Genomic DNA, 27,426 nt, shown 5'->3' with positions numbered 1-27,426 from the left:
ATAGTAAAAAGTAAGAGCTCCATTCGTTGATTTTTTTTTTTTTTTTTTTTAACCTTCAAAATTTATAAATCTGAGTACACAAATTACTCTCTTTTTGGACAATTTTAGATATTATGTATTGACATCTGTTGAGGATTTTGGCTTTTTCACATGACATCTCTTTCTGCCATTAGCCTCTTAATAAAGATCTTCGATAAAATTATATTTATTATTTTTATTATAATTACTATATAATTACTATATAAATACTTTTGAGCCAAGTAATGCAGTATGATTACTTTTTTCTTTGTACAGCATTTTGTTTTTCCTGGAGTTTAGTGATTGCGTTATTTTTTTTATATTTGCTTAAATTTCTTTGGAACTTGGAGTCTCTTAAACCCTCCGACAACTTCATAAAACTCCTCTCAGTATAATTTCCTGCATGTTAAGTGTGATAGATAACTCATCTGTTTGTGATTTTCTTAGAGTTTTTCTACTGCCTTCTGTCCTTTTCTGATCTGTGTGGATTGCGGTCTCCACTGCTGCAACATCATCGCCCTGGAATTCCTTTTTCCTTGCATACATTGGCTTCTTTTTGTTCCTGGATGCCAGGCCTTTCCTTTTTCAGTGTAGCCTCTCGCCTAGGGTAAGCATATACATCTTCAGAAGCTTCAGGAGTATGCAGCGAATGAGTTGGTTGTTAAAGCTGCAAGTGGAATGTTCATGCTCTTTTGTGCATGTTTGAAATTATCTCTTGTCTCTAATAATTTTTCAAAAATACACATAGGAAATGAAGTTTTTATTGAGACCTTGCATCAACCTTGTCTTTATTCTACTCTTATGCTCAGTAAAGGATTCTAGGTTGGAAATGACTTTTCATCCAGAATTTTCCAGGCACTACTCCATTTATTGTCTTTGAGATCCCAGAGTTGCTATTTGAGGAAGTTGGATGCCATTTTCATTTCTGAACCTTTGTATGTGTCCAGTGGTTTTCCCTTCTTTTCTAGAAACTTTAAGAATTGTCTTTTTATGTGTTCTGAAACTTTACATTTATTTACATGTATTGTTTCAGGCTTTTCAGTCCTTGGATTCACCCTTCATGTGGAATTCTGTTATTCTTTTGAACGTCTTTCATTATTTCTCTTCTCTCTGGAATACATTCTACTTGGATGTTATGCTTCTTAGGTCGATTTTTTTTTTTAACCTCCAATTATTCATTTTCATCATCCCAGTCTTTCTGAGGAAGTTTACTAACTTTATTTTCCAACCTTAAAAAAATTTCAATAAACATTTTAAATTTCTAGGAGCTGTTTTTTTTTTGTTGTTGTTGTTGTTGTTATTCTCTTGTTTCATGTATACAAGTAGCTTATACTTCTGAGGCTGTAAGTTGTGGTTTTAAAAAGCATTTCTTGAATTAGCTCAGCCTCTTATGTGTGTCTTTGTGTCTCTTTACCTTTACTCTCTTTCATCTGGAGGTTTTCCCTAAATCTCTTGCGATCTGAGGCAAGGCACAGAAAAGTTGATTGGAAGTTGTGTTTGTGAAGATGGGCATTGTTGTCTGGTGGACTTCACTTGCATTATTGGGGCCTCCACATGCCCATGTTCGTGGGTTTCTCAACAGATGAGATTTCACATTTCTTGCTTGTATGATGAGATTTCCTGAGTTCTCCCTTAAAGTTATAAAGTCATACTCCTTTACCATCTGTTGAAGTGGCACCCCCAGAGACCACTGCCGGTCATTCAAAGCTGGGCTTATTAAATTTGCTGAGCAGCAGGGAGAATGTCACCTTGACAAGCTTCCTAAGGAAACTTCCAAGAGGAAAAGGTGCTCAGCAGGGAGGAATGAGTGAACTGAGGCATGGAGTCAGTGAGTGTGGTGTAGAGGGGCGTCGGTGAGTGTTTCTAATCCACAAGTTGCTGGAACAGACCTTGCTTGGTCTTTATTTTCTCAGTATCTGAGTTCACACAAAGTTAAGTTAAAAGTTGGTCATTTTGGAACATGTATCTGAAGGAGCTTCTGTTAGAACAGTTTGAGTATAATGTAGGTTTTCTTGCCCATTATGGTTTAGTACAATTTAAATAACTTGTGAGTCATAGAACAGTTTGTTTTGTAAATGTGGCTCTATTTCTTTTCTCACTTCAATCAGTAGTTAGATGTAGCTGCCTAGTAAAGGATCTTGTTCTGTTTTCCTCTGGAAAATCTGTGATGCTCAGATGGGTGATATAATCCACTCTTAATGACAAACTGACATCAGCGCCCAGTGGATGGATACATACCTTTTACTTGCATTTTCCACTTAATGGTGTGTGTCGGTGACCACTCCTTGGCAGTATATAGAGATCTTCCTCATGGCTCTCTACACAACTACACAGGATTCCATTGTGTTGGTGTATCATATTAATTTGTTCAGTTGTCAGTTGTTTGGACATTTGGGTTCTTTCTACTCTTCTGCTATTAGAAATAATAACTGCGGTTGTCGGCTGGTCCGTATGTCTTGCCAGTGTCATTGGGATAGATTTCTAGCAGTAGAACTGAGTCCCATTTTACATGCCTGTGTTATTCTGTGAGATACCACCAGATCCCCCTCTGTGGGCTCTGGGCCAGTTTTCATTGCTACTGGCGAGCAGTATGTAAGTGTTTCTCTCTCCCATTGTCTTGACAAAGTACTATGTTGTCAACTGCATGGATTTTCGTCCATTTGATGGGTAAGAAATGGTGTCTCAGTGTAGTTTTAAGTGGGAGGCTGAATATCTTGTCTTACTTGTTTGTAAGGGCCTCTTTAGCCTTCCTTTATCTCACCCATTTTTCTTCTCTACTTTCAGAAGCTCTTTTTAAAAATGTCAGAGTTGCCAACCTTTGTGGTATGAGTAATGTATTCCCCTACTGTGTGGTGTCAGCTACTTGGGGACAACCCTCCTTGAGTCCCTGTTCTCTTGCTCCATCTGTGTGGGTTTCAGCCGACTTCCTGTTGGACTCCTGCACTTCTGGGTTATACCTGTGATCTCTCGGCGCCTGTGGGTTTTATGTTTTTCTCTCTAGTTTTCTGAAGAGTATCCTGCAATAACTTTGAGAAGATTGTGTGGGATGTAATTCTGAATGCATACGTGAATATAAACATCAATTGTAATTTAGCTGGGTACAGGGTTCAAATCATTTTACCTCAACTTTGAAGGCATCACTTACCTCTTGTTGCCTAACCCAGTGTTCATGATGGAAAAATTAGTTCTGTACCTCTTCATTTTTTTAAAGGATTTAAAAAAAAAACACTTCATTTCCTTAGAGCAGTTTTAAGTTGACAGCAGAATTGGGCAGACAATTTCTTATACACCCCCTTCCGCTCCCTACCCTTCCCCACTGGCAGAGTATATATTTGTTAGAATTGATGAACCTACTGTGACACATAATTAATTGTCACTTAGAATCCATAGTGTACCTTAGGGTTCACTCTTGGTGTTTCACATTCTATGGATTTTGACAAATGTATAATGCCTTGTATCCATCATTACAGTGTCATACAGAACAGTTTCACTGCCCTAAAAATCTTCTGTGCTCCACCTATTCATTGCTACGTCCCCTTAACCCTGGCAACCAATGACTTTTTTTTTTTCATTTTTCAGTTACAGTTGACATTCAATATTATATTAGTTTCGAGTGTACAGCATAGTGATTAGACATTTATATAATTTACAAAGTGATCCCCCGATAAATCCACTACCCTCTTGACACCATACATAGTTATTAACATATCATTGACTATATTCCCCATACTATATTTTCTATCCCCGTGACTGTTTTGTAACTGCCAATTTGTACTTCTTAATACCTTTAACCACTGAGTTTTTATTGTCTTCATAGTTTTGTCTTTTCCAGGGTGTCATATAGTGAGAATCATACAGTAAGTAGCTTTATCAGATTGGCTTCTTTCTTGGTAGTATGCATTTAAGATTTCTCAGTGTTTTTTCATGGCTTTTTAGCTGATTTCTTTTTAGTACTGAAAAATATTTTGTCTGGATTTAATGCAGTTTATGCAGTTACCTACTAAAACACTTCTTGGTTGCTTCCAACTTTTGGCAATTATGCATGAAGTTCTATAAACATCCATGTTACAGAACATGTGTTTGTGTGGACATGGTTTCAAGTCCTTTGGGTAAATGCCAAGGAGCGTAATTGCTGGATCATATATTAGGTTGGTGCAAAAGTAATTGTGGGTTTTGCAATTATTTTTAACCTTTAAACCACAATTACTTTTGCACCAACCTAAATATATTTAGTTTTATAAGAAACCGCCGAATTTGCATTCCCACTGGCATTGAGTGAGAGTTCATGTTGTTCTCCATCCTCTAGCATTTGGTGTTGTGAGTCAGTGTTTTGGATTTTCACCATTCTAATAGGTGTGTAGTGGTACCTCATTGTTTTGAGTTTGCATTTCCTTGATGACATACCACGTGAAGCATCTTTTCACATGCTTATTTGCTATCTGCATATCTTCTTTGGTGAGGTGTCAAAGTATTTGGTCCATTTTTTAATCAGATTGTTTTTGTTTTTGTTTTTTTTTTCATTATTGGGGAAGGGGAATAGGACTTTATTGGGGAACAGTGTGTACTTTCAGGATTTTTTCCAAGTCAAGTTGTTGTCCTTTCAGTTGTAGTTGTGGAGGACGCAGTTCAGCCTCAGGTCCGGTTGCCATTGTTAGTTGCAGGGGGCGGAGCCCACCATCCCTTGTGGGAGTCTGAACCGTCAACCTTGTAGTTGAGAGCCCACTGGCCCATATGGGAATCGAACCGGCAGCCTTCGGAGTTAGAAGCATGGAGCTCCAAACGCCTGAGCCACTGGGCTGACCCAATCAGGTGGTTTTCTTATTGCTGAATCTGAAGAGTTCTTTTGTATCTTGGATAGTAGTCGTTCTTCAGATGTTTTTTGCAAATACTTTCTCCTGGTCTGTGGCTTGTCTTATTCTCTTGACAGTGTCTTCCACAAAGCAGAAGTTTTTCATTTTAATGAAGTCCAGCTTATCAATTATTTCTTTCATGGATAGGCATTTGATGTTGTATCTAGAAATTCCTCAATATAACCAAGGTCTTCTAGATTTTGTCCTATGTTGTCTTTTAGGAGTTTTATAGTTTTGCATTTTATACTTAGGCCTATGATCTATTTCGAGTTAATTTTTGTGAAGGATGTACAGTCTTTGTCTACATTTTTTTTTTTTGCATGTGGATGTCCTGTTCCAGCACCATTTGTTGAAAAGACAATCTTTTTCTTTGTTGTATTGTCTTTGCTTCTTGGTCACAGATCAAAGATCAGTTGGCTGTATTTATGGAGTCTATTTATGGGCTCTAGTCTCTTCCATTGATCTATTTGTCTACTCTTTCGCCAATAGGAGTAGACAAATAGATCTTCTGTTGTGATTAGCGTAGCTTTATAGGAAGTCTTGAAGTCTAGTAGTATCGGTCATCCAACTTTTTTCTACTTCAGTGTTCTGTTGGCTATTCTGTGCCTGTTGCCTTTCCTTACAAACTTTAGAATCAGTTTGTTGATACATCAACAAAACCATTTGCTAGGATTTTGATTGGGATTGCGTTGACTCTGTAGATGAAGTTGGGAAGAACTGATTTCTTGACAGTGTTGTCTTTACCATCTATGAACATGGAATATCTGTCCATTTATGTAGTTCTTTGATTTCTTTTATCAGTTTTGTAGTTCACCTCGTATATATCTTGCATATATGGGATGTGTAGTGATGTCCCCTCTTTTATTTCTCATTTTAATGGTTTGTATCTTATCTCTTTATTCTTAGTTATCCTGGTTAGAGATTTATCGGTTCTGAGCTTTTCAAAGAACTGGCTTTTGATTTCATTAATTTTTCTCTGTTGATTTCCTGTTTGAAATTTTATTGATTTCTGTTCTAATTTGTATAATGTCTTTTCCTCTGCTTACTTTGCATTTAATTTGAGCCTTTTTCTAGTTTCCTAAGATGGAATTTAGATTTTTAAAATAATTTTTTAGATCATTCCTATTTTCCAATATATGCATTCAATGCTATAAATTTCCCTTTAAGGACCACTTTGTCTGCATCCCCCAAATTGTGGTAAGTTGGATTTTCATTTAGTTCAAAATGTTTTTCAGTTTGTCTTGAAATTTCTTCTTTGAACCATGTATTTAGAAGTGTGTTGTTTAATCTCCCAAGTAGTTTGGGATTTTCCAGCTATCTTTCTGTTATTCAATCTAGTTTAATTCCGTTGTGGTCGGAGAAAATGTGTGGTATGATTTTCATTCTTTTATGTTTGTTAAGGTGTATTTTATGGTCTAGAATGTGGTCTATCTTGGTGAATGCTTCATGGGAGCTTGGGAAGAAGGTGTATTTTGCTGTTGCTGGATGAAGTATTCAGTAGATGTCAGTTATATCCAGTTGATTGCTGGTACTGTTCAGTTGAACTATGGCCTTACTGATTTTCTGCTTTTTGGATCTGTCCATTTCTTACATAATGGTATTGCTCCAGCTATGATAGTGGGTTCATCTATTTTTACTTGTAGTTCTGTCAGTTTTGCCTCCTGTAGTTTGATGTCCTATTGTTAAGTTATGTACACATTAAAGATAGTTATGTCTTATTGGAGAATTGATATCTCTCTCATAATGGAATGCCTCTCTTTATGCCTGATGACTTTTCTTGTTCTGAAATCTCTCTCTGAAATGAATGCAGCTAGTCCCGCTTTCTTTTGGTCATTGTTAGCATGGTATATCTTTCTCCATTTATTTTTAATGTAAATGTAACTCGTATTGAAAGTGCATTTCTTGTAGATAGCATACAATATGTCTTGTTTTTTGATGGCCTATGACAGTTTCTCTCTTTTTTTTAATGTATTTTTATTGGTGTGTTTAGACCATTGACATTTAAGGTGATTATGGGATTAGTATTTGCCATATTTATTACAGTTTTCTATTCCTTACTCTTATTTTCTTTGAATTTTTGACATCACTCTTTATCTGCCTTTTACAGTTTTATATTGAGCATTTTACATGATTGCATTTTTTTTCTCTTTCTTAGCATATCAATTATAGTTGACCCTTGAACAATGTGGGTTTAAACTCTGCAAGTCCACTTTATGTGGATTTTTTTTTTTCACTAAATGTTGTAAATGTATTTTCTCTCTTCTACGGTTTTCTTGATAACATTTTTTCTCTACATTACTTTATTGTAAGAATACAGACTATAATATATATATATAACATAAAAGTATGTGGTAACGACTGTTTATGTTATTGGTAAGGCTTCTGGTCAACAGTAAGCTATTACTAGTTAAGTTTTGCGGGAGTCAGAAGTTAAAAGTGGATTTTTGACCGTGTGGAAGGTTAGCTCCCTCCGCACAGTGTTTTTCAAGGGTCAACTCTATGCTTTAAAACAAAAATTTTTTTTTCAGCCCTAGAGTTTGCAATACAAATAGTATATAACTATTCCAGGTCCACCTTAAAATAATCCTGTAGTGCTTCCTTCCTTCTGGTAGTGAGAATACCTTATAATACAAAATATTCTAAATTCCTTCTCTCATTCTCCATTTACTAATATTATTGTGAACAAAATATTATCAGTTCAATTATAGCTAAGAAAAATAAAAGTTTAACTTCACTTATTCCATATATTGGCTATTGTAAATAATACCGCAGTGAACAGAGGGGTGGGTACATTTGTCTTTTCAAATTAGTGTCTTGGATATCTTTGGATAAATACCCAAAAAGTGGGATTGCTAGGTCATATGGTAATTCCATTTTTAATTTTTGAGGAACCTCCATAGTGTTTTCCATATTGGTTGCACAAATTTGCAAATCCTACCTATATAGTGCACGAAGGTTCCCTTTTCTCTGTGTCCTTGCCAACACTTGTTTGTTTTATTGACGATAGCTTTTTTGACAGGTGTGAAGGTGGTATCTCATTGTGATTTTAATTTGCATTTCCCTGATGATTAGTGATGTTGAGCATTTTTTCATATGTCTATTGGCCATCTGTATGTCCTTCTTGGAGAAATGTCTATTCAGGTCCTCTGTCCATTTTTAATTGGATTTTTTTTTTCCTGTGTGTGTGAAGCTGTATGAGTTCCTTATATATTTTGGATATTAACCTGTTATTGGATGTATCATTTGCAAATATCTTCCAATTCAGTAGGCTGTCTTTTGTTTGTTTGTTTGTTTTGGCTGGTTTCCTTCACTGTGCAAAAAGTTTTTAGTTTACCTTTTCTTTTGTTTCCCTTGCCTGAGGAAATATGTCCCAAAAGATATTGCTAACAGAAATGTCAAAGAATTTACTGCCTATGTTTTCTTATAGGAGTTTTATAGTTTCAGGTCTTACATTGAAGGCTTTAATCCATTTGAGTTTATCCTTTGTATATTATAAGGACGTGATCTAGTTTCATTTTTCTGCATGTTTCTGTCCAGTTTTCCCAATACCATTTATTGAAGAGACTGTCTTTACCCCATTTTATTTGTAGGCTTGTCTCCTTTGTCATAGATTGACCATATGGGCCGTGGGTTTATTTCTGGGCTTTATTCTGTTCCATTGATCTATGTGTATGTTTTTATACCAGGACAACACTGTTTTGATTACTGTATCCTTGTAGTATAGTTTGATATCAGGTAGCGTGATACCTTCAACTTTGTTCCCCTTTATCAAAATTGCTTTGGCTATGTGGGATATTTTGTAGTTCTGTATAAATTTTAGGATTATTTGGTTTGAATTCTGTGAAAAATGCCACTGGTATTTTGATAGGGATCGCACTGTGTCTATAGATTGCTTTGGGTATTATGGACATTTTAATGTTAATTCTTCCTATCAATGAGCATTGTATATGCTTCCGTTTATTTGTATCTCCTTCAATTTCTCTCTTCAGTAGTTTACAATTTTCTGAGTGTAAGTTGTTTACTTCCTTGGTCAGATTTATTCCTAGGTTTTTTTTTTAATGCAATTGTAAATGGTATTATCTAAATTTATCTTTCTTATACTTTGTTATTGGTGTATAAAATGTAACTGATTTCTGAATATTAATTTTGTATATTGCTACTTTACTGAATTCATATATCAGTTCTAATAGTATTTTGGTGGAATCTTTAGTTTTCTCTCTGTATATCATCATGTCATCTGCAAACAGTTTTACTTCTTCCTTTTCAATTTGGATGCCTTTTATATATTTTTCTTGTCTGATTGCTGTGGCTAGGACTTCCAGTACTATGTTGAATAAAAGTGGTGAAAGTGGACATCCTTGTCTTGTTCCTGATCTTAAGGAAAACGGTTTTAGCTTTTCACCGTTGAGTATTATATTAGCCGGCGGTTTGTCATATATGGCCTTTATTATCTTGAGGTACGTTCCCTCTATTCCCACTTTGCTGAGAGTTTTTATCATAAATGGATGCTGGATTTTGTCAAATGCTGCTTTGACATCTATTGATATGATCATATGGTTTTATCCTTCCTTTTGTTTATGTGGTGTATTATATTAATTAATTTGCAGATATCAAACTAGTCTTGCATCCCTGAAATAAATCCCACTTGATCATGGTGTGTGATCTTTTTAGGATGTTGCTGAATTCACTTGGCTAATATTTTGTTGAGGATTTTTGCATTTATATTCATCAGGGATATTGGCCTGTAATTTTTTTTTTCTTTGTAATTGTCAGGCTTTGGAATCAGGGTAATGATGGCCTCGTAAAATGAGGTTGGGAACCTTCTATCCTCTTGAAGTTTTTTGGAATAACTTGAGAAGGATAGGTGTTAATTTTTCATTAAATGTTTGGTAAAATTCACCTATGAAGCCATCTTATCCAGGACTTTTATTTGTGGGGAGTTTTTGATTACTGATTCAATTTTGTTAGTGGTAATTGGTCTGTTCAGATTTTCTGTTTTGTCATGATTAAGTCTGGAAGATTGTATGTTTCAAGGACTTCATACATTTTTTCCAGATTATCCAATTTGTTGTTGGCATATAATTCTCCTTAGTACTTTTTTTAAAATAATCTTTTGTATTTCTGTGGTGTCGATTGTCACATCTCCTCTTTCATTTCTGATTTTATTTATTTGGGTGCTCTCTTTTTTTCTTTATGAATCAGGTTAAAGGTTTATCAATTTTGTCTGTTTTTTCAAAGAAACAGTTCTTGGCTTTATTGATTTTTTTTTTTTTTTTGTATTTTTTTAATACCTTATTTATTTCCACTCTAATCTTTATTTCCTTCCAGCTGCTCACTTTGGGCTTTGTTTGATGTTCCTTTTCTACTTCCTTTAGGTGTAGGATTAGATTGTTTATTTGAGATTTTTCTTGTTTCTTGAGTTAGGCCTGTATGGCTATGAATTTCCCTCTGAGGATTGTTTTTATTATGTTCCATAGATTGTGGGTCATAGTGTTTTCCTTTTCATTTGTCTCAGGTACCTTTTGTTTTCTTCCTTGATCTCATTAACCCATTCATCGTTTAATAGCATGTTTTTTATCCTCCTTGTGTTTTGTGTATTTTCCAGTTTTTTTCTTGTAATTGATTGCTAGTTTCATACAGTTGTTGTCCGACAACATGCTTGATGTGATTTCGGTCTTCTTAAACTTATTAAGACTCGTTTGATGGCCTAATATGTGGTCTGTCTTGAAAAAATACTCCATTTGCATATTCTGAAAAGAATATATACTGCTTTGAGGTGGAATACTCTAAAAATACCAATTCAATTCATCTGGTCTAAGGTGTCATTTAAGGTTGCTGTTTCCTTTTTGATTTTTTTTGTCTGAAAGATCTATGTTGTAACGATGAGCAGGGAAAAGAAAGAGGAGCACACGCTAGAGTGGGACTAATTGATTTATTTAGCAATATCTAATCAATTTATTTAGCAACATGCAATAGCAAAAGACAAAGGCAATTAATAGAATGTGCTGATGACAGAAAGTAAAGGTGGTTAAGACTAAACTATACACATTGATACCAATGTCACGTCAAAGGAGTACACATATAAGTTTAAGAGATCCCAACATATGTTTACTATTGATCAAAAATCACTTGGCTGAATACACAAATAACATCAATAAGGAGTATTTAAATGCAGTAATAAACTCCATAGGATAGCAACTATTACAGTAGATGCCAAAAGCTCACCAAACTGTGGGGAAACAACAGTGGAAAGATCAGGAATCAAAACCTTGTCAGGTCCGTGGCTGAAAAACTAAAGCAGCTTCTGATGCTGCAAGCTGCATACAAGTTTCCAAAATGCTAACAAGTTCCCAGGAATGCTGCTGCTGTTGCCGTTGTTGTTGGAAGTTAGGGCATCTCCTGATGCTGCAAGCTGCATTCAAGGTTTCAAAATGTCAAGTTCTCAAGAATGTTGTTGCTGTTGCTGTTGTTGCTGCCATTGCTGTTATTGTTGCTGGAAGTTAGGGCGTCTCCTGATGTTACAAGCTGCAAGCTGTATACAAGTTTTCAAAATGCTAACAAGTTCTTAAGAAGGCTAACAGTGGGGAACAACACTGAAGAGGTGGGGAACCAGCCAGACCTCCCCAGATCCGTGCCTGGAAGTTGGGGCATCTCCTGATGTTGTAAGCTGCATGTTGCATACATGTTTCCAAAACGTTAGAATGAAGAATCACCAATGACAAATGACGAAACTACAGTGCCGACTGAGGTCTGTCATATATATTTTTTCAGATGTACCTTAGAGCCAACCTCCTTGTTCCTACCTCCCTCTCAGGGAATGGCCAGTTCCGGGAGGGTTCGGTAGTTACTGTGATAAGAATATTGTTTATCCAGCTGAAGGGCCAGTTCATTCATTCGGACAAACAATACTTATTGTTCTTGCCTGGGACCATCAGCCCAAGGCCTTCGAAAGCCTGGCAATGTGCCTGGCACGTCATTCTGATATAACTTAGTTACTTCTTCACCTCATCTGATGCAGGCAAAACACAAAAAGACTCTTCATCACCTCATATCTCCCCTGCCTGGAATGAGATGAGGGAGAATTTTCTTAACCCTAAGCTAACCGGCACCTCACATGCAGTCTCTAATGTGAGGGAACAAAAAGCTAACAGACAAAAGCTACATATGTCAATGGGGTGTTAAAGTCCCCTGACTATTATTGTCTTACTGTTTGTCTCTTTCTTGTGTCCCATCAGTATTTGCTTCAGCATATATATATATACACACATATATATATATATACATATATACATATATATATATATATATATATATATATATACACACATATATATATACCCTCCGATATTGGGTGCATAGATGTTTACAAGAGTTAAATTCTTGTGAATTTGATCCCTTTATTATTACAAAATGTCCCTCTTTGTCTTTTATTATAGTCTTTGTTCATAAAGTATTTTGTCTGATACAAGTTTTGCTGTCTCCGCTTTTTATTTTTTTGCTTCTATTTGCATGAAATATCTTTTTCCACCCACTTACTTTTAGTCTGTGTGTCTCTTGATATTGGGTCTCTTGTAGGCAGCATATATACAGGTGGTGTTTTTTTAATCCATTCAGCCACCTTATGTCTTTTGATTGGAACATTTAGTCCATTTACATTTAAAGTAATTATTGATAGGTACATAGTTATTGTCATTATATTATTTCTTGATTGTTTTTGTAGTTCTTCTCTGTTCCTTTCTTATTCTCTTTTTCTCTTTTGTATGTACATGACTTTTTGTAGTGTTGTGTTTGGATTCTTTTACTGTATATTCTTATAAATTTTTGGTTTGTGGTTACCATGTGCTTCCTGTATACAGGCTATGTTTATAGCAGTCTACTTAAAGTTGACGGTAACACAAGTGTGAATATATTAAACTTAACTACAATTTTTATTCACCCCCTGAACATTTATGGTTTCGTCATGATTTTTTATTTATTTTGTGTACGTGTGTATCCTTTAATTTATTGTTGGAATTACCCCTGATCTTCCTATTTTTGTGTTTCATCCTTTGTACTAGTTTTATAGCTGGTTGATCCACATCTTTTACTAAGTGTATAAGTCCCTTTAACGTTTCTTGTAATGCTGGTTTAGTTGTCACGAACAACTTTCTTGTCTAGGAAACTCTTTATCTCTTATTTGATTTTAAATGATAGCCTTGCTGGGTAATCTTGGGTGTATGTGTTCACCTTTCATCGCTTTGAATATTTTGTGCCATTTCTTTATGGCTTGCAAAGTTTCTGTTGAAAAATCATCTTGTAGTCTTACTGGAGCTCTCTTGTATGTAACTAGTTTTCTCTTGCTACTTTTAAGATTCTCTCCTTGTCTTTAACTTTCGGCATTTTAGTTATGTGTCTTGGAGCAGACTTCTTTGGTTTCATCTTGTTTGGGACTCTCTGTGCTGCCTGAACTTGTATGTCTATTTCCTTCACCAGATTAGGGAAGTTTTCAGTCGTTATTTCTTTAAATAGGTTTTCCATCCCTTTCTCTTTTCCTTCTGGGACCCCCGTGATGCAATGTTGTTGCGTTTGACATTGTCTTAGAGGTCCCTGAAATTGTCCTCATTTTATAAAATTCTTTTTTCTTTTTGTTGTTTTGATTGGGTCTTTCCTGCCACTTTGTCATCCAGATTGCTGGTTCGATTCCCTTCTTTAATCTACTGTTGATTCCCTCTAGTGTATTATTCATTTAGTTATTGTATTCTTCATTTCTGACTTTTTCTTATGTTTTCTATTTCCAATTTTATGTTTCCTATCTTGTTGTTGAAGTTCTCACTGAGGACATCTATTCTTCCCATAAGTTCATTGAGTGCCCTCATAACCACTGTTGTGATGTCTGTAGATTGCTTGTCTACATTTTGTGTAGTTTTTTCCCCTAGAATTTTGCCCTATTTCATTTGGGGCATGTTTCTTTGTCGCATCATTTTGACTGACTCCTTTATTTGTTATTATGTAGTAGGTAGATCTGCCATGTCTCCGTCTTGGCAGAGTGACCTTTAATAGTAGGTGTCCTATGAGGCCTAGTGGTACAGTCCCCCTGGTGACCTGAACCCTGTGTTCCAGATTGTCCCCTTTGTGGGTTGTGTGTGCCCTCCTGTAATAGTTGGGCCTCAATTGCTGTTGGCATGTCAGTGGGTGGGACTGACCCTCAGGCTGACTGGCTGTGCGGGCTGGCTGTGACTATAGCTGTTGTAAGGGGCCTGACTTCTTATGGAGGAGGATTTGCTGTAGTGGGGCTCTGATGCTAGCTGAGTCTGCCCTTTGGATGTGTCTTTTGGAGCTGGTTTGATGGAGCTCTGGTGTGGTCTGAAGCTGGCTACCAGGTGTTTTGGGACTGGAGCCTCTTGGGAGGGACTCCAGTGAAGGCCAAGGTCAGCTGCAGCTTGTGCCATGCTTGTGGCCCCTTGGTAGGAGTTACAAAGTGATCTGTGGTTGGTTATTGTCTGTTCTTGGCTTTGAGGCGCTTGGGAGAGGCTATGCTATGAACTGAGGCCGGCTGCCACTAGGGCTGGGTTTGGGACCCTTTGGTGGGTACCATGATGCGAGCTGCCACTTGTGCTGGGCTTGTGGCCACTTAGTTAAAGCTACGTTTCAGGTCAAGACTGGCCACCACTTATGCCAGGCTTGGGGTCACCTGTTCGGAGTTACAGTGCATGTTGTGACCGGTTGCCACTTGTGCTGGACATGCATCAGCTTAGCAAGAGCTACAGGGCACGCTGAGGTGGCCACTGCTTATTTGAGGCTTGTGGAATTTTGAAAGATTTTGGGAAAGTACACAGGCAGGCTGCCTCTGGAAGAGGCTTGGGCCAGAGAAATGAGTTGGGTGGGGTGGAGTCTCCGGGAATCACTGGGGTTAGTGGACGGGGGTGGCAAGCAGTGTTAACCAAGTTAATGGAGAGCACAGATTTGGCTCCTGCCAGCACTTTGGTCCCTGGAAGAGAGTTGCCCTGAATCCTGCTGCTCCAGCCTTCACCCTGAAGTTAGTTAGTTCAGTTCATCGCTTCATGTTTCCCTGGTGGTGATTGAGCCACTGCTGCCCCTGCGCTGGAGCTTAGAGCAGTGAATGAATTTGTAAGGACATGAGTGTGCACTGGCCCTTTAAGAGCAACATGTTTTGATCTCCTACAGCCCTTTGTCTTCCCAATCTCCTGCTGATTTTCACAGCTAGATGTTATGGGTACTCCCAGCACTGGTGTCTTGGGCTCCCAGTGTGGGGCCGTGACCCCTCGCTGCTTGGGGTGGGGACCTCCCCAGCCCCAGATGTCCCTTGCAATTTTTAGTCGCCACATCCCCACACCATGGGTGTGGGACCTGCTTTTTTGGCCTCTCTGGCCTTCCCAGCAGTCTTGATGTGGCTTTTTTATGTGCTTAGTGATATAAAGGGTTGATCATGGTTTGTCTGTTCATACTTAAAAATTAAGGGGGAATTACGAATGGCTTACCTTTTCTTGAGTGGTCAGTAGAAGATTGTTTCTGCCATGGTACACTCTAAATGGGGATGTGTCAGGCCTGATAAGCTTTGTCTAGGATGCAGGGATGGGGGCATGGCTGTTACGCTGAGGGCACAGCAAATGCTAGTCTTCTGCCCTTTCCTTGTGTGTTCAGTGTGGGAAGGGTGGGAAGGGGTCCTCATGCCTCGTGCGCTGACAGGAGAACTTGGCTGAATCCTGTAGTTAAGCTTTTGCGTTCGTTACCTCCTCATCCGCTTGAAGCTAAACACGTTCAGGGATGCTTCGGGTAGATTTGCTTGCCCTCTGTCTGTACCTTATCTTCATCTACGAGCTGCCCACTTGTTTGAGTCCATGGCTGGGGGAAAGGGGATGAGCACGGCTCTGTCAGCAGCAGGGCCGTGTTGTGCTGTCTTTATCTCGGCACTAGAACGGACAGTCTCACGTAGACAAGGCACCGCATAGCTCCTTTCTCAGTTAACTTCTTAAGATTTTAAATGTAACAATAGTACAGAAATTTTGTGTTTAAGAAGTGGACACTTTAATAAAAGGCCAAGGAGAGAGAATTTTGCAGATAACCCAGAAGCCTTCCTTCTCAGCCCAGGGGATCCTCTGTTCTGAATTTATGGTAAAAAGTCCTTTCTTTGTTTTCTTTATATTCCTGTTATTTAGTGAATTTTGATTAATAGGGTAAGTACTGCTTTTGCTGTATTCCACAGATTTTGATAGATTGTGTTTTCATTTTTAGTTCAAAATAGTTGAATTTTAATTGCGATTCTGTGTTTGAACTGAGTTTTTAGAAGGTGGTTGTTTAATTTTCAATACTGGGGTCTTTCCAAATGCTTATTATTTCTTTCTAGTTTAATTCTGATGTGGTCAGAGAACATACTCCATATGATTGCATGTTGTTTTAAGTGTACTGAGGGTTTGCATCTGAGTGTCATGGTGCATCTGGGTGGATGTCCCGTGGAAACTTGGGGAAAATGTTTGTTTTTGGCAGTATTAGGTTAGCACTCTATACATACCAACTAATTCAAATTGGCTGCTTGTGATTTTCAGGTTTTCTATATCTTTCCTGATTTTCTACCCACTCGTTCTATTAACTACTGAGAGAAGAGTTCGAATCTCAAAATGAAGGATATGTCGCTTTTTCTTGTTCATTCTGTCAGTTTTTGCTCCATGTATTTCAGTATTCTGTAATTAGGTTCACATACATTTAAGATTGTTATGGCTTCTTGATTCATTGACCCTTTTTATCATTTTTTAAATTTCCTTTCTGATGCTCGATAACTATTCTGAAGTTAATTTGTTTGGTATTGTATCTTCCTGTTTTATATTGTTATATGGTCTATTAATTGCTGCGTTGAGACTATTTACATTTAATATGTTGTCATTGTTCGGATTGGAAGGTATTTTTGCTGAGTAAGGTATGCTCAGTTCCCAAGTAGGTTGCTTTGTTATTTTTGCAGCACCTTAAAGATTTAGTGCACTGTCTCTGGCTTACATTGTTTCTGACAACAAATTTGGAACCAGTATTTTCTGTTTCCCTATATTTCATGCGTCTTTTATTCTTTGGCTGTTTTAAAAATACTTTCTTTGTCAGTTGTTTCCAGAAATTTGGATGTGCCTTGGCATGATTTTCCTTGTTTTTATCCTACTTTGGCTGTATTTATCTTTGGGGCTACATGGTTGTATACTTACCACATCTGGAAAACTTTCCGCTGTTGGTTTTTCAGATTTTTTCCCCCATACCCTTCTGTCCTCTCTTTTGTGGAGTAATCCAATTTCATTTATGTTATATGGTCTTCAGGGCACTGAGGACGTTACTTTCCCAGTTTTTTCCTTTTTGTTCCATTTTTAATACTTTGTATTACAACATCTCAGGTTCACTGATCTTTTTATCTGTGGGGGTCTAATCTGCTATTAATCACATTCAGAGCTTTTTTTTTTAATTTCAGATCATGTATTTTTCACCAGTTTCATTGTTTTTCTATCCCTTTTTAAAATTTTAAGTGTCTTTTAAATATTTGAAATATTTGAGTATATTATAGTTCTTTTCACCTTTTTGCCTGCTAATTACATTGTCTTGCTCATAACCCCCTTGGTTATAGAGTTACAGTCTACTGCTGTTCTGCATGTCTAGTAATTTTTGTTGGGGAGTTGGATATTTTAAATGTGTTGTAGAGCGTTGAGCTTTTGTTGATGTCTTTTACGGAATGTTGGAGTTTGTTTTGGAAGCAGATGCCAGGATGGGTCTGTGGCTCTTTTTCTTAGGGCTACTTCAGTCTTCCTGCTAAGGGGCACCTTTTGGTTTTTACTGTCTGCCCCCTTGGCTTCAAAGAGTGGCTAGGTGGACTTTGAACGACCTTCATGCCTTTGCATGTTGTTATCTAGCTAAAGACTTTAACCCTCCATCCCCCCACACCCCCCACTGTGTTTGGATCCTCGTCTGAGATCCGCTCATTGCCAGCACTGCCCGCAACTCCCAGGTACCTCCAGCCTGACTCAACTGAGCACAGCTACAACGTTCTTGGTTTCACACAGCTTCCTCCACAGTTGTTTGGAACACAGTTTGGGTTGATGCAGGATACTCGCACGGCTTTCTGTTCCCTGGTCCCGTAGTCCTGTGCTGCTCATCCTCTCAATGTCTGGACCTCAATGTTGCATATCTTTGTCCCGATTTTTAGTTGTTTCTGGCAGGAAGACAGGTTCTGTAACTTTTAGTACTTTATGGTTAGGATTGTCACTTTTTTTATTGCAGTTTTTGTCCACATGATTTGGGTTTGGTGTTTTATGGCCAATTTGGAAAACTGAACTGTTTTCCCGTCATTTTATGTTCCCAGAATCCCTTAGGTCTCCTTTTTGAAAGTTCAGTAAACAAATGGCTTTCCCACATGTTGGCCGTTTACATTTTATTCTCATCTCATGCTTTCTATGGCAGTTTTTGTAAGTTAATATTTTTCTTGAGTTTGAACTGCTTTTTTATCCAGTTTTCATTGACTTATACTCACTTCTCTTTTAGGCCATGCTGGTGTATCTGCAAGCATGATGAAGAAGAGAACGTCCCACAAGTAAGCTATTCTGAAACTGGCTTTTAAGATAGCAGATCGTGGCCTGTGGTGACGTGGGGTATGAAGTGGCCCCTGTGAGGCCCTCTCCCCTGGAGTGAGGAGGTCCTGCTCACACAGCCTCACTGCACCCTGAGTATTGGTGTGGACCACGGCCCTGTACATTCCCTGTCTGTGCCTGGCCTCAGTGAGCCTAGTTCTGTCCTTCAGCCTTTAGAAGCCCCTGGGCCATGGTTTCCCCTCTGGCTTGATGGGAGCTGGATGGCTGGATGAAGTGTCAGCTGTGGCAGGCTCCTGGTGAACCTCCGCCCCTCTCCTTGGAAGGGCTCCACACTCTTGGCCCTCACATCCCTCTCTGGCTCTTGGATCCGCTGCTGGACTAGGAGCTCCTTGTGGACAGAGACCATAGCTCGTGTTCGAGGGCCTGGCCAGTGCACTGCCTGCACACACACTGCTTTATAACGTTTTCAGATGAATGAAGAGCTTGTAATTTAGAGGAAGCATATGCGTGTTGAAAGATAATAAAATAGCCATGTATTTTAAGTGACAAATAAGTTAGAAGTCCTAAATTCTATAGGTACCAGGCTACAGAAGTCACTTTTTTCCTCTCTAGAATTGTTTTGCATGTAACGCAATTGTCCAAGGAGAAAATTGAGATACTGTCTTAAATAATAATATCCATCTGTACTGTATTGTATTTAATGGATTCCACAACTACCAACCAGTACTGGTGACTGCTACTGCACTATGGAATCCCTTGTAACAAATCAATTCTGATAGCACGAATCTTAATTGTGGCTTGTTAAATATGGAAGAGACCCTTCTGTACCTAGTACCTCCTGAGCCTCTCGTTACAGCAGTTATTTTCCTTGCACCATAGAGGTTGAAGAGTGTGAGAGAGGGCTCTGGGCTCTTACGGAAGGTCTGCATGAAAGATAGTGCCTTTTAGTAATGGTTGGTGATGAAAGCAAACCTGTGTCCATTTAAATGAATACATGAATACATAATATAAATGTTTGTGATAACTCAGGTCACAAAATGACCTGGAAAGTAAAAATGTGAAGGTAAGTGTGCTCTTGTGTCCCTGAGGTTGGTAAAGTGCTTCTCAAATTTCATTTCATTTCCCATCACCCTCATGGCTCTGCCATACCCGGTGATCTGATAACTGATGTAACATGTCTCCACTCATCATCATACCATTACCATAAGTGGTAAATTACCATTACCATTTCTTGGCACAAATAAAAGGTGGCGATGAAAAGCCAAATACAGTGGGGAATAAAAGCAAATGACATGTTAAATTTGCAAGAACAGAACAGTTAATGCAAAATAGATTTTGCCACTTTGGTTAAAATAAGTGGCTTTGAGGGTGTAATGTACATTTTTTATCTGTTTTTACAAATTTCTAGATAGGATTTCAGGCACTCATGGATCTGAGTTCTTGGGCCTGTTACTGTATTTCATGTGCCTCATCCTAAGCTATATTGTTCATTAACTCATGGCTTTTTTGTATTAGTTATATTTTTTTCCCCTAAAGCACTAGGAATAAACACATGCCTATTAAGTTTTGCAGTTCATGTGTGTGCCAGCTAAAAGGGTCTCCCATCTGGATGTTCTGTGATGTGGGGACTCCATCTAGTGCTTTAATAGTGCTCGTCTCACAGACTAAGAAGCTGTGAACATGTTACTGTGTACCAAAGGGGAGAAGTTGAAAAGAAAAGTATCCATCATTTTCCTGTTTTTTTCTCATCTCAATGCGAATAAATACAGTGGTACCTTGGTTTTTCACCGTCTCGGTTGATAAACATTACGGTTTACGAACGCCATAAAATTTAGGGATCTATGGCGTCATTAGATAGTAAAATTCATGCTAAATTTGCAGTTTTAGGGGTTGATTTTAAAGGTCTGGAATGGATTAATCCATTTTGCATTACTTTCTATGGGGAAACTGTGCCTCAGTTTTCGAATGTTTCAGAACTCAAACGGTCTTCGGAACGGATTACGTTCGAAAACCGAGGTACCACTGTACAAAGGTAGGTGGAGTGGAAAAAAAGACCCGAAACAAGTCTCCCCATTTTACCAATGGTGGCCTTTGGAGGGGTAGGTAGGTTGGGCGGTGCTGGTGGAGAGGCCTCCACCCAGGAGCTGACTTTGACATGGGAATCATAGGGACGCAGTAGTGGGTTCCTTCGCCGGCCTGGTGCTCGGCTTCCTCGTGGCTAAAATCACAGTTTTGGACTAGAACCCCAGGACTTTCAGCTTTCAACATGTAATGCTTTCTGCAAATGAAATGTTCATAGAGAAGCAGAGCTGGAGCCTCCCCTTGCCTGCCTCACTGCTCTTGTTGGCACAGGGGAGCTGAGCAGTAACCTCACATGCAGACACCTCTGCTTGCTTGAGAGAGAGTTACAGGAATGCCCAGCAGACGAGTGCAGCAGAGCCCTTGTCCGGAGGGTGGAACTCCTGCCCTGTGCGTGGAAGGAGAATCGGGTTTGCGGTGGGAATCGGGTTTTCAGGGAATCGGGTTTGCGGTGCTGGAGTAGTGCCTCTGCACCCAGAATCCTTATGTAGCTGGGTCGTGTTTTTGTTTTTAAAGTAAGTAGAAAAAAAGTTATGTACCTCCCCGCAGGCCTACCCCTTGCTGTGTTTGGGGGACAAGCTGGTGGACAAGTGTTTCCCATCTTCCCGGGAGGTTGGGAAATGAGTCTGCATGGAAAGTTCCATCGGAAGGGAAAGTACAGTTGAGGGGGAGTCTAAGGTGAATTTAGCTGTAGAGGTTTGTTGTTTTGGTTTTCAAATGTAAATCTTTATTTTTTTCTCCCTGATTTGAATAGTGGATAGGTTTCCATTTCAGGGTACTGTTGGAGGGCGAGATTGGTCTTTGGTCTATTTCTTACTAACAGATATTTAGAAAATGGACAGGAGCTATTACTGTTATACACTACTGTTATACACGTAGAGGTATTTCCAGGGAATGTTTTTCTTCCCTTTTGTAAGTCATAAATGCTAGTCACTGACAAAGATTGTCGTTCTCCCCCTCCTTCTCATATACCTGCTGTGCTTTCATGTAGTTTTCATGGCATCCCTCAAGTAGGAACCATGAGCCCTCCTTCTATGCACAGGGAGGTTAAGTAACTTCTCTGAGTTCATACAACTAAGAAACATTCTGTTTCTGGAACCCATATTCAGTACCACACCATATTTCTTGAACTGCATGCTTTGTTGTCTCATATGTGAAAAATGTGACCTTTGAGTCATAAGCACACAAACCAGATAACTGTTAGAGTGGGCGTCTAAATCAAACATGGTATTAACGGTCTTCAATTGTTCAAAACATGTAATACTTTTTAATCAACTTGCAGTAGCTCTTCCTCATCCCAGTGAAAGTGGATAGCACTGTGGGAGACCCTCAGGGCATTTGGACGTCTCAGGTATTCTCAGGGTAAACTGTAGACTAAATAATGAAAGAAACCTTAGTGATTGGGATGGAAAACTTGATTTCTTTCTCTATCCTGTTTTTGTATTGTCACTTGAAGCTGGGAAATGACGGTATCAGTTACAGAACTTTTATCAAGCAACAAGTATCAGAAAAGCAGTTTTTCTCCCCCTCTTTATTTGCTGGTGTGCATCTTGCAAAAAAACAATTATTTTGATTTAATCAAATTTTTTCTTCTGAAATCTGCTGGAACACAGTAAGGAACTGCTTTTATATCACAATGCTAAATAAAATAAGGAAAGAGTGTCAGTAATTAATTCATATAAAAAACTACATAGTGTGTGACAGGTATGGCTCATAGTAGAATTGTGATAGTTGATAATGTAACAAGTATGGCCACCAAAATAAGATATTTAACTACCGATGGGAATAGTGGTCAATTTAAGTCATTAAGGGAGTCTAGGATAAAAGACGAAAGGTCTTCCATCACAGGATTTCTTTTCTTGATGACAAAATAATTAGAATGGTATTTTCAGAACTTATTTGAAGTATTGAGGAAAGTAGGTAAATGTCTGCCACACTCTCAGTTTTTCCTTTTGGGAATATGGATGCATAGAAATTAGGATTGGTTCTGAATCAGTGCTGCCCGGCTGTGGTGCCTGAGTCAGCAGGAGCAGAGCACTTGGAGCTTGTTCGAGAGCCTTTGGTCCCTCTCCACACCTGGCGGTGGAATCAGACCCTTCTTTCAGCATCTCTTCGGGTGATGGATGCATGCCAGAGTGTGTGAGAAGTGCTGGCCCAAGCCATCATCAGGGCTGGTATCTTAGGCACGTCAGAGAACTAAGTCGAGTTGTGTGGAAGTTAGTATACACAGTTACAGCAACGAAAGGTGGTCAGATGCTGTGTTCTTGGTCACCACTTATTCCCGTCACAACTCTTAAGAAAAGGTGTTCTTAGCCATGAGGACAAATACCAGTTCAAGCCTAATGAAGCCACATACTTTGCAATCACTTTATTATTTTTTTTCCTTGAACATTTGTTTTAAGAAATAGCTTCTGGAGAAAGAAACAAGGAGGGAAAGTGTTGACCGGTGTTTAATTCTGGTTTTTCTACTTTTATCTTTGAATCGTTTGGGTTATGATAGAATACAGCCTGTTGTTTCCACTTGGCTGTAATTCCAGAGGACCTCGGTTGAATGCAGTGTCTTGGGGTTTGTGTTCGATATTGCTGTTTGTTGGTTGACTACCTGGTAGGTGATAGTTAATATTTTAGACGCTTTCCCAAGAAAGTCAAGAGATTGAGGGCTGTTAAAAATACATATATCAGGGAGAACATAAATCAAAATCACCATGTTCAAGGAGCCCTCGTTTTAAATTAAAAAGTTACTTTAAATTGTTAATCTCACATTTCTGTTTGTGCTGCTCTTAGATTGCACGGTCTAGAGATGACCAAAGTGTGTTTGTACCCTTTTCATACCTTCTTCCAGTAATCTGACATGTGCTATTGTTTACTTCTGTATACACTATTTCATCTAAGTAAGCTTTAATTTTTATTAAAGTTTTTCTTGTTCTTTTTAAATTAGCAATTAGATGTTAAAATGTCAGAACTTGTTTAATATATAACTTTTAGAGTAGTATGCAACATATCCTGAATCCCTATCATCCAGCTTCAGTAGTTATCACTATTTGCCTAGTATTAGATATTCTTACTGTATTACTTTTATTTAGGGACACACTAAACCTTGTCTTCAAGTAGATGCTAGTTGGTAGAACTTAATTAACAACTTACGTATTTCTACATTTAAAATTAAATAATATTTACTATTTTAATATATATTTTAAAATAATCTTTGTAAACTTTGGCTGCAAGGGCATTCAAGGCCCAGTAATTAAAAAGCTTGACTAGGGCCGGCCCAGTGGCTCAGGCGGTTAGAGCTCCATGCTCTTAACTCCAAAGGCTGCCGGTTCGATTCCCACCTGGGCCAGTGGGCTCTCAACCACAACGTTGCCAGTTCCGTTTCCTCGAGTCCCGCAAGGGATGGTGGGCTCTGCCCCCTGCAACTAAGATTGAACACGGCACCTTGAGCTGAGCTGCCTCCGGGATGGCTCAGTTGGTTGGAGCACATCCTCTCAACCACAAGGTTGCCAGTTCAATTCCTGGACTCCCGCAAGGGATGGTGGGCTGCAATTAGCAGCCTGCAACTAGCAATGGCAGCTGGACCTGGAGCTGAGCTGCACCCTCCATCCGCAACTAAGATTGAAGGACAACAACTTGACTTGGAAAAATGTCCTGGAAGTACACAATGTTCCCCAATAAAGTCCTGTTCCCCTTACCCAATAAAATCTTAAAAAAAAAAAAAAAAAGCTTAACTAATGATTTTGAAAAGTAATATATTATTCTAATTACTCGTTTTACCTTCAGTGTTCTTTGGGAAGAAAAGTATCTTTGTTGTCTCTACCTTTTCAGTGAAAATAAGTTGTTTAATAAAGAAATTGGACAGAAATAATGTGTGTATTAGATCTTCTTTTAGAACTAGTTTTAAAAGTAGATGTTCTAAAAGTAGAAATTACCCTTGACTGAGAAAAGGCAATAGAAATAGAATTTGGAATTGATAACATTAAAATGTGTAATTACGTCTGTCTTTATATATCTGTCTTTGCATAGAAATCCTTGTAAGACTGGGACATTTATTGCATTAATTTAGCAGTAATTAAATTTAAAAATGCATTTTATCTGCTTGTAAATGTGAAATGCTTAAGTCATTGTAGAAAATTTTGAAAACATAGGTAAACACAGAAGACAACCTAATTGTTTCTAATGCCATCATCCAGGGGTTACAGCTGTTAATAACTTAATGTATATTTTAGAAGTCTCTTTTCTACATATCTACATGGATAATTGTGTGTATAAAACTTTCCATGTCATATTTTCTTCATTTGTGGTTTTTTAAAATGTCTTTAAATTCTTTTCCGTGATTTTAGTAGATTTGCAGTTATCATGTCAATACACTGTTATCTATTGAATCAGTGGGACCTATTGTTGAACATTTTTTATTTCCAGTTTCCCGTTATGATCACTGCTCAGAATATCACTGTTACCATCATTGTGCTCATCCATTATTTTCTTTCAATAAATTCCTAGACACGGAATTACTGGGACAGTGGAGTGCTACCATGTTTCCCCAAAAATAAGACCTCACTGGAAAATAAGCCCTAGCATGATGTTTCAGGATGACATCCCCTGAACATAAGCCCTAATGCGTTTTTTGGACCAAAAATGAATATAAGATAGTCTTATTTTTGGGAAAACATGGTAGTTTGTTTACTCAGAGGGCTGTACTTGCTCTGTAAGCAGATAGAAAGTAATGCCTCACTATACTTTACATTAAATAACGCCTCAAATTTTTCAGTCTTGTTATTGATACAGAAAGATCATTTCACCAGCAGAGTAGAACACTGAGAAATTTCTGGAAGATGTGAAGCAGATGAGGACAGATTTATAGAAAAACTAAGCTGAGCTGAGGAACTCTTAGCCATTCTGAGCTGAAAAGGAAGACCTCCAAAACTGAATGTTCACACCAGACCCCTACCGTCCAGTCCAGGTCAGAGACAGCAAAGGCAGCCACAGTTGCCAAAGTCATGGGCGAGAAACCAGCGTGTCAGTGGAGCAGCAGGTGCTTGCCTTTCCTCTCCTGACTTAAGCCTCTCATCACTCCCAGCTGCTCTGCAACTGCCTGGTCATGGCTGCTTATCAGAACCTGCACTTACTGCTCAGACTCCAGTACCCCGACTTGGCCTGAAAAAATACACCACAGCCACAGATTCCACTCTGTCTTGTCTTGCATTTTAAATATGAGCATCAAGAATCATCAGTTACCAAGGAGCATTGGCAGCACAAAAGAAACTCAGACGTAGAACAGGAGAGCAAACCAGGAATTAGCAAGCACGAAGAACACCACCACTCAGACAGCTCCCGGCCTAACACAGACAAGGCCCACACCAAAGAGTTCATAGAGGGATCGGGAAAGGAAGTGGTTATCCTCAGGTATCAGAAGCATTAAATAGAACAACTATTCGAGATAAGGAAACTGTTTGATGAACAGTAGGAGTGGGAGTTGAGTGGCAGAGGCTAGATCTGAATGAAGGTGCTAACTAACGTGCGTCTAACAGTTTCAAAGGGGCAGGAGGAGGAAGATGATTTTGCACAAATCTCTAGACTGACCAAGTGCTAGTGAGGGTTCATTAAAAACGTGTCACACGTTCTGGTGACATTTCAGAATCCAGGAACAAGGAAAATTCTAAAAGTAGCTCAAAGAGAAAAACAGATTACCCTCAAAGAAGCAAGGATTAGGTTGGCATCTGTTATCTGTAACTGGGAGAGAGAAGAAAATGAATGTAGTTTTTTCCAATAAAAGCGCTGAGCAGAAAGGGATTCAGAACCTGACTTGTACACCTAGGGTATTCATGGATGAAGGCAAAATAATATTTGGATGCTTGCAAGAATTTAGAGTTTGCATGTATGAATCCTGTCTGATTGACCAGAGGCTACATCTCGAAAGACAAAATAGACATAAGAAAATGCATGAAAACGTTAAGGAAAAAGCAATAAGATAGTAGCAAAATGAAAAATAACAATTGGGAACAAAAACCTAAATTTCAGCAGTGTGGTAAAAGTGGGTAATTGGGGTTACTATGTGCTTTTACAATTTTTACTATTTTTTAAAAGAATTTTTTGTTTGTTTTTAGTCTTGCTTGGTCTGGGGAAGTGAAAGGTATGTTTAAGTTTAAATTTGGTATTTCAGAAGTTAGAAGTAATTGCTGTAAGACTAGAAGTAATTGCTGTAAGAAAGAGCTGTAGCTTTCTTTAGAAACTTTATTTGGTACAGAGAAACCTCCCTTATTCTAATGTACAGATAAAGGAAGAAAGGGGTAAGGAAATGGAAGCATTATAAGCACAAAACTGAGTGTTAGACTAGATGCAAGCATATATGCCACAGCAAAAGGTGGTTAAAATTCCCTTAAAGAAGTTGAGGAAATAAAACCCATGCAAAAGAAAGGGTCATGTGTCTTAAAGGATACCGGAGCCACTTGAAAGAGAGTGCCTACTGGCCCTGTTTGAGTCCCTTGTAAAGCTCAGGAGAGGGAGGAGGGAGCCTTGTGACCATCACTGGAGGTGACTGGGATGAAAGCAGCTTGTTCTGAAATGCGATTAAAGGAGCGTCAAGCATCTCCCTCTTCAGGAGCCAACTGCACAGCACAGAAGAATGCAACGAATGAGTGTGGAGAGGCTGAGTGACTGCGCTGGAAAATCACTGCTCTGAGGCTGCCAGTTGCCCTTTTCTGCTCTCACTGCTAAGTTTATATGGGTTTTGTTGAGAATCAAGGTAGTAGAAATGTCATGTCTCTGAGTCTAGGATAGAATCTTTTTCTGGTTGTTGACAATTTTCTCCAGAGAAACAGAACCAATAGTGTGTGCATGCATGTGGCAAGTGTGTAGGTGTAAATATATAGAGAGAGATTAGAGACCCAAGGAAGAGTCGATGTTGCAGCTGGAGTCCCAAGGCAGAATAG

General features: G+C 38.6%; 1 protein-coding gene across 3 annotated transcripts in view; it reads left to right on the top strand.

Annotated features, from left to right (window-relative positions):
* The window catches only part of SPIN1 (spindlin 1), a 68,051-nt gene that overhangs the window by 22,533 nt on the left and 18,092 nt on the right, over positions 1 to 27,426 (top strand). For all 3 annotated transcript variants that reach the window (XM_033122719.1, XM_033122717.1, XM_033122718.1), the window contains one exon: positions 18,375 to 18,423. In XM_033122719.1, the coding sequence (XP_032978610.1) occupies positions 18,375 to 18,423 (49 nt within the window). The remainder of the gene's footprint in view (positions 1 to 18,374; positions 18,424 to 27,426) is intronic.

The sequence above is a fragment of the Rhinolophus ferrumequinum genome, chromosome 12, assembly GCF_004115265.2.
Source record: "Rhinolophus ferrumequinum isolate MPI-CBG mRhiFer1 chromosome 12, mRhiFer1_v1.p, whole genome shotgun sequence".
Lineage (NCBI taxonomy): Eukaryota > Metazoa > Chordata > Mammalia > Chiroptera > Rhinolophidae > Rhinolophus > Rhinolophus ferrumequinum.
Note: the sequence above shows the minus strand (reverse complement) of the source record. Positions and strands in the feature narration are given on the sequence as shown.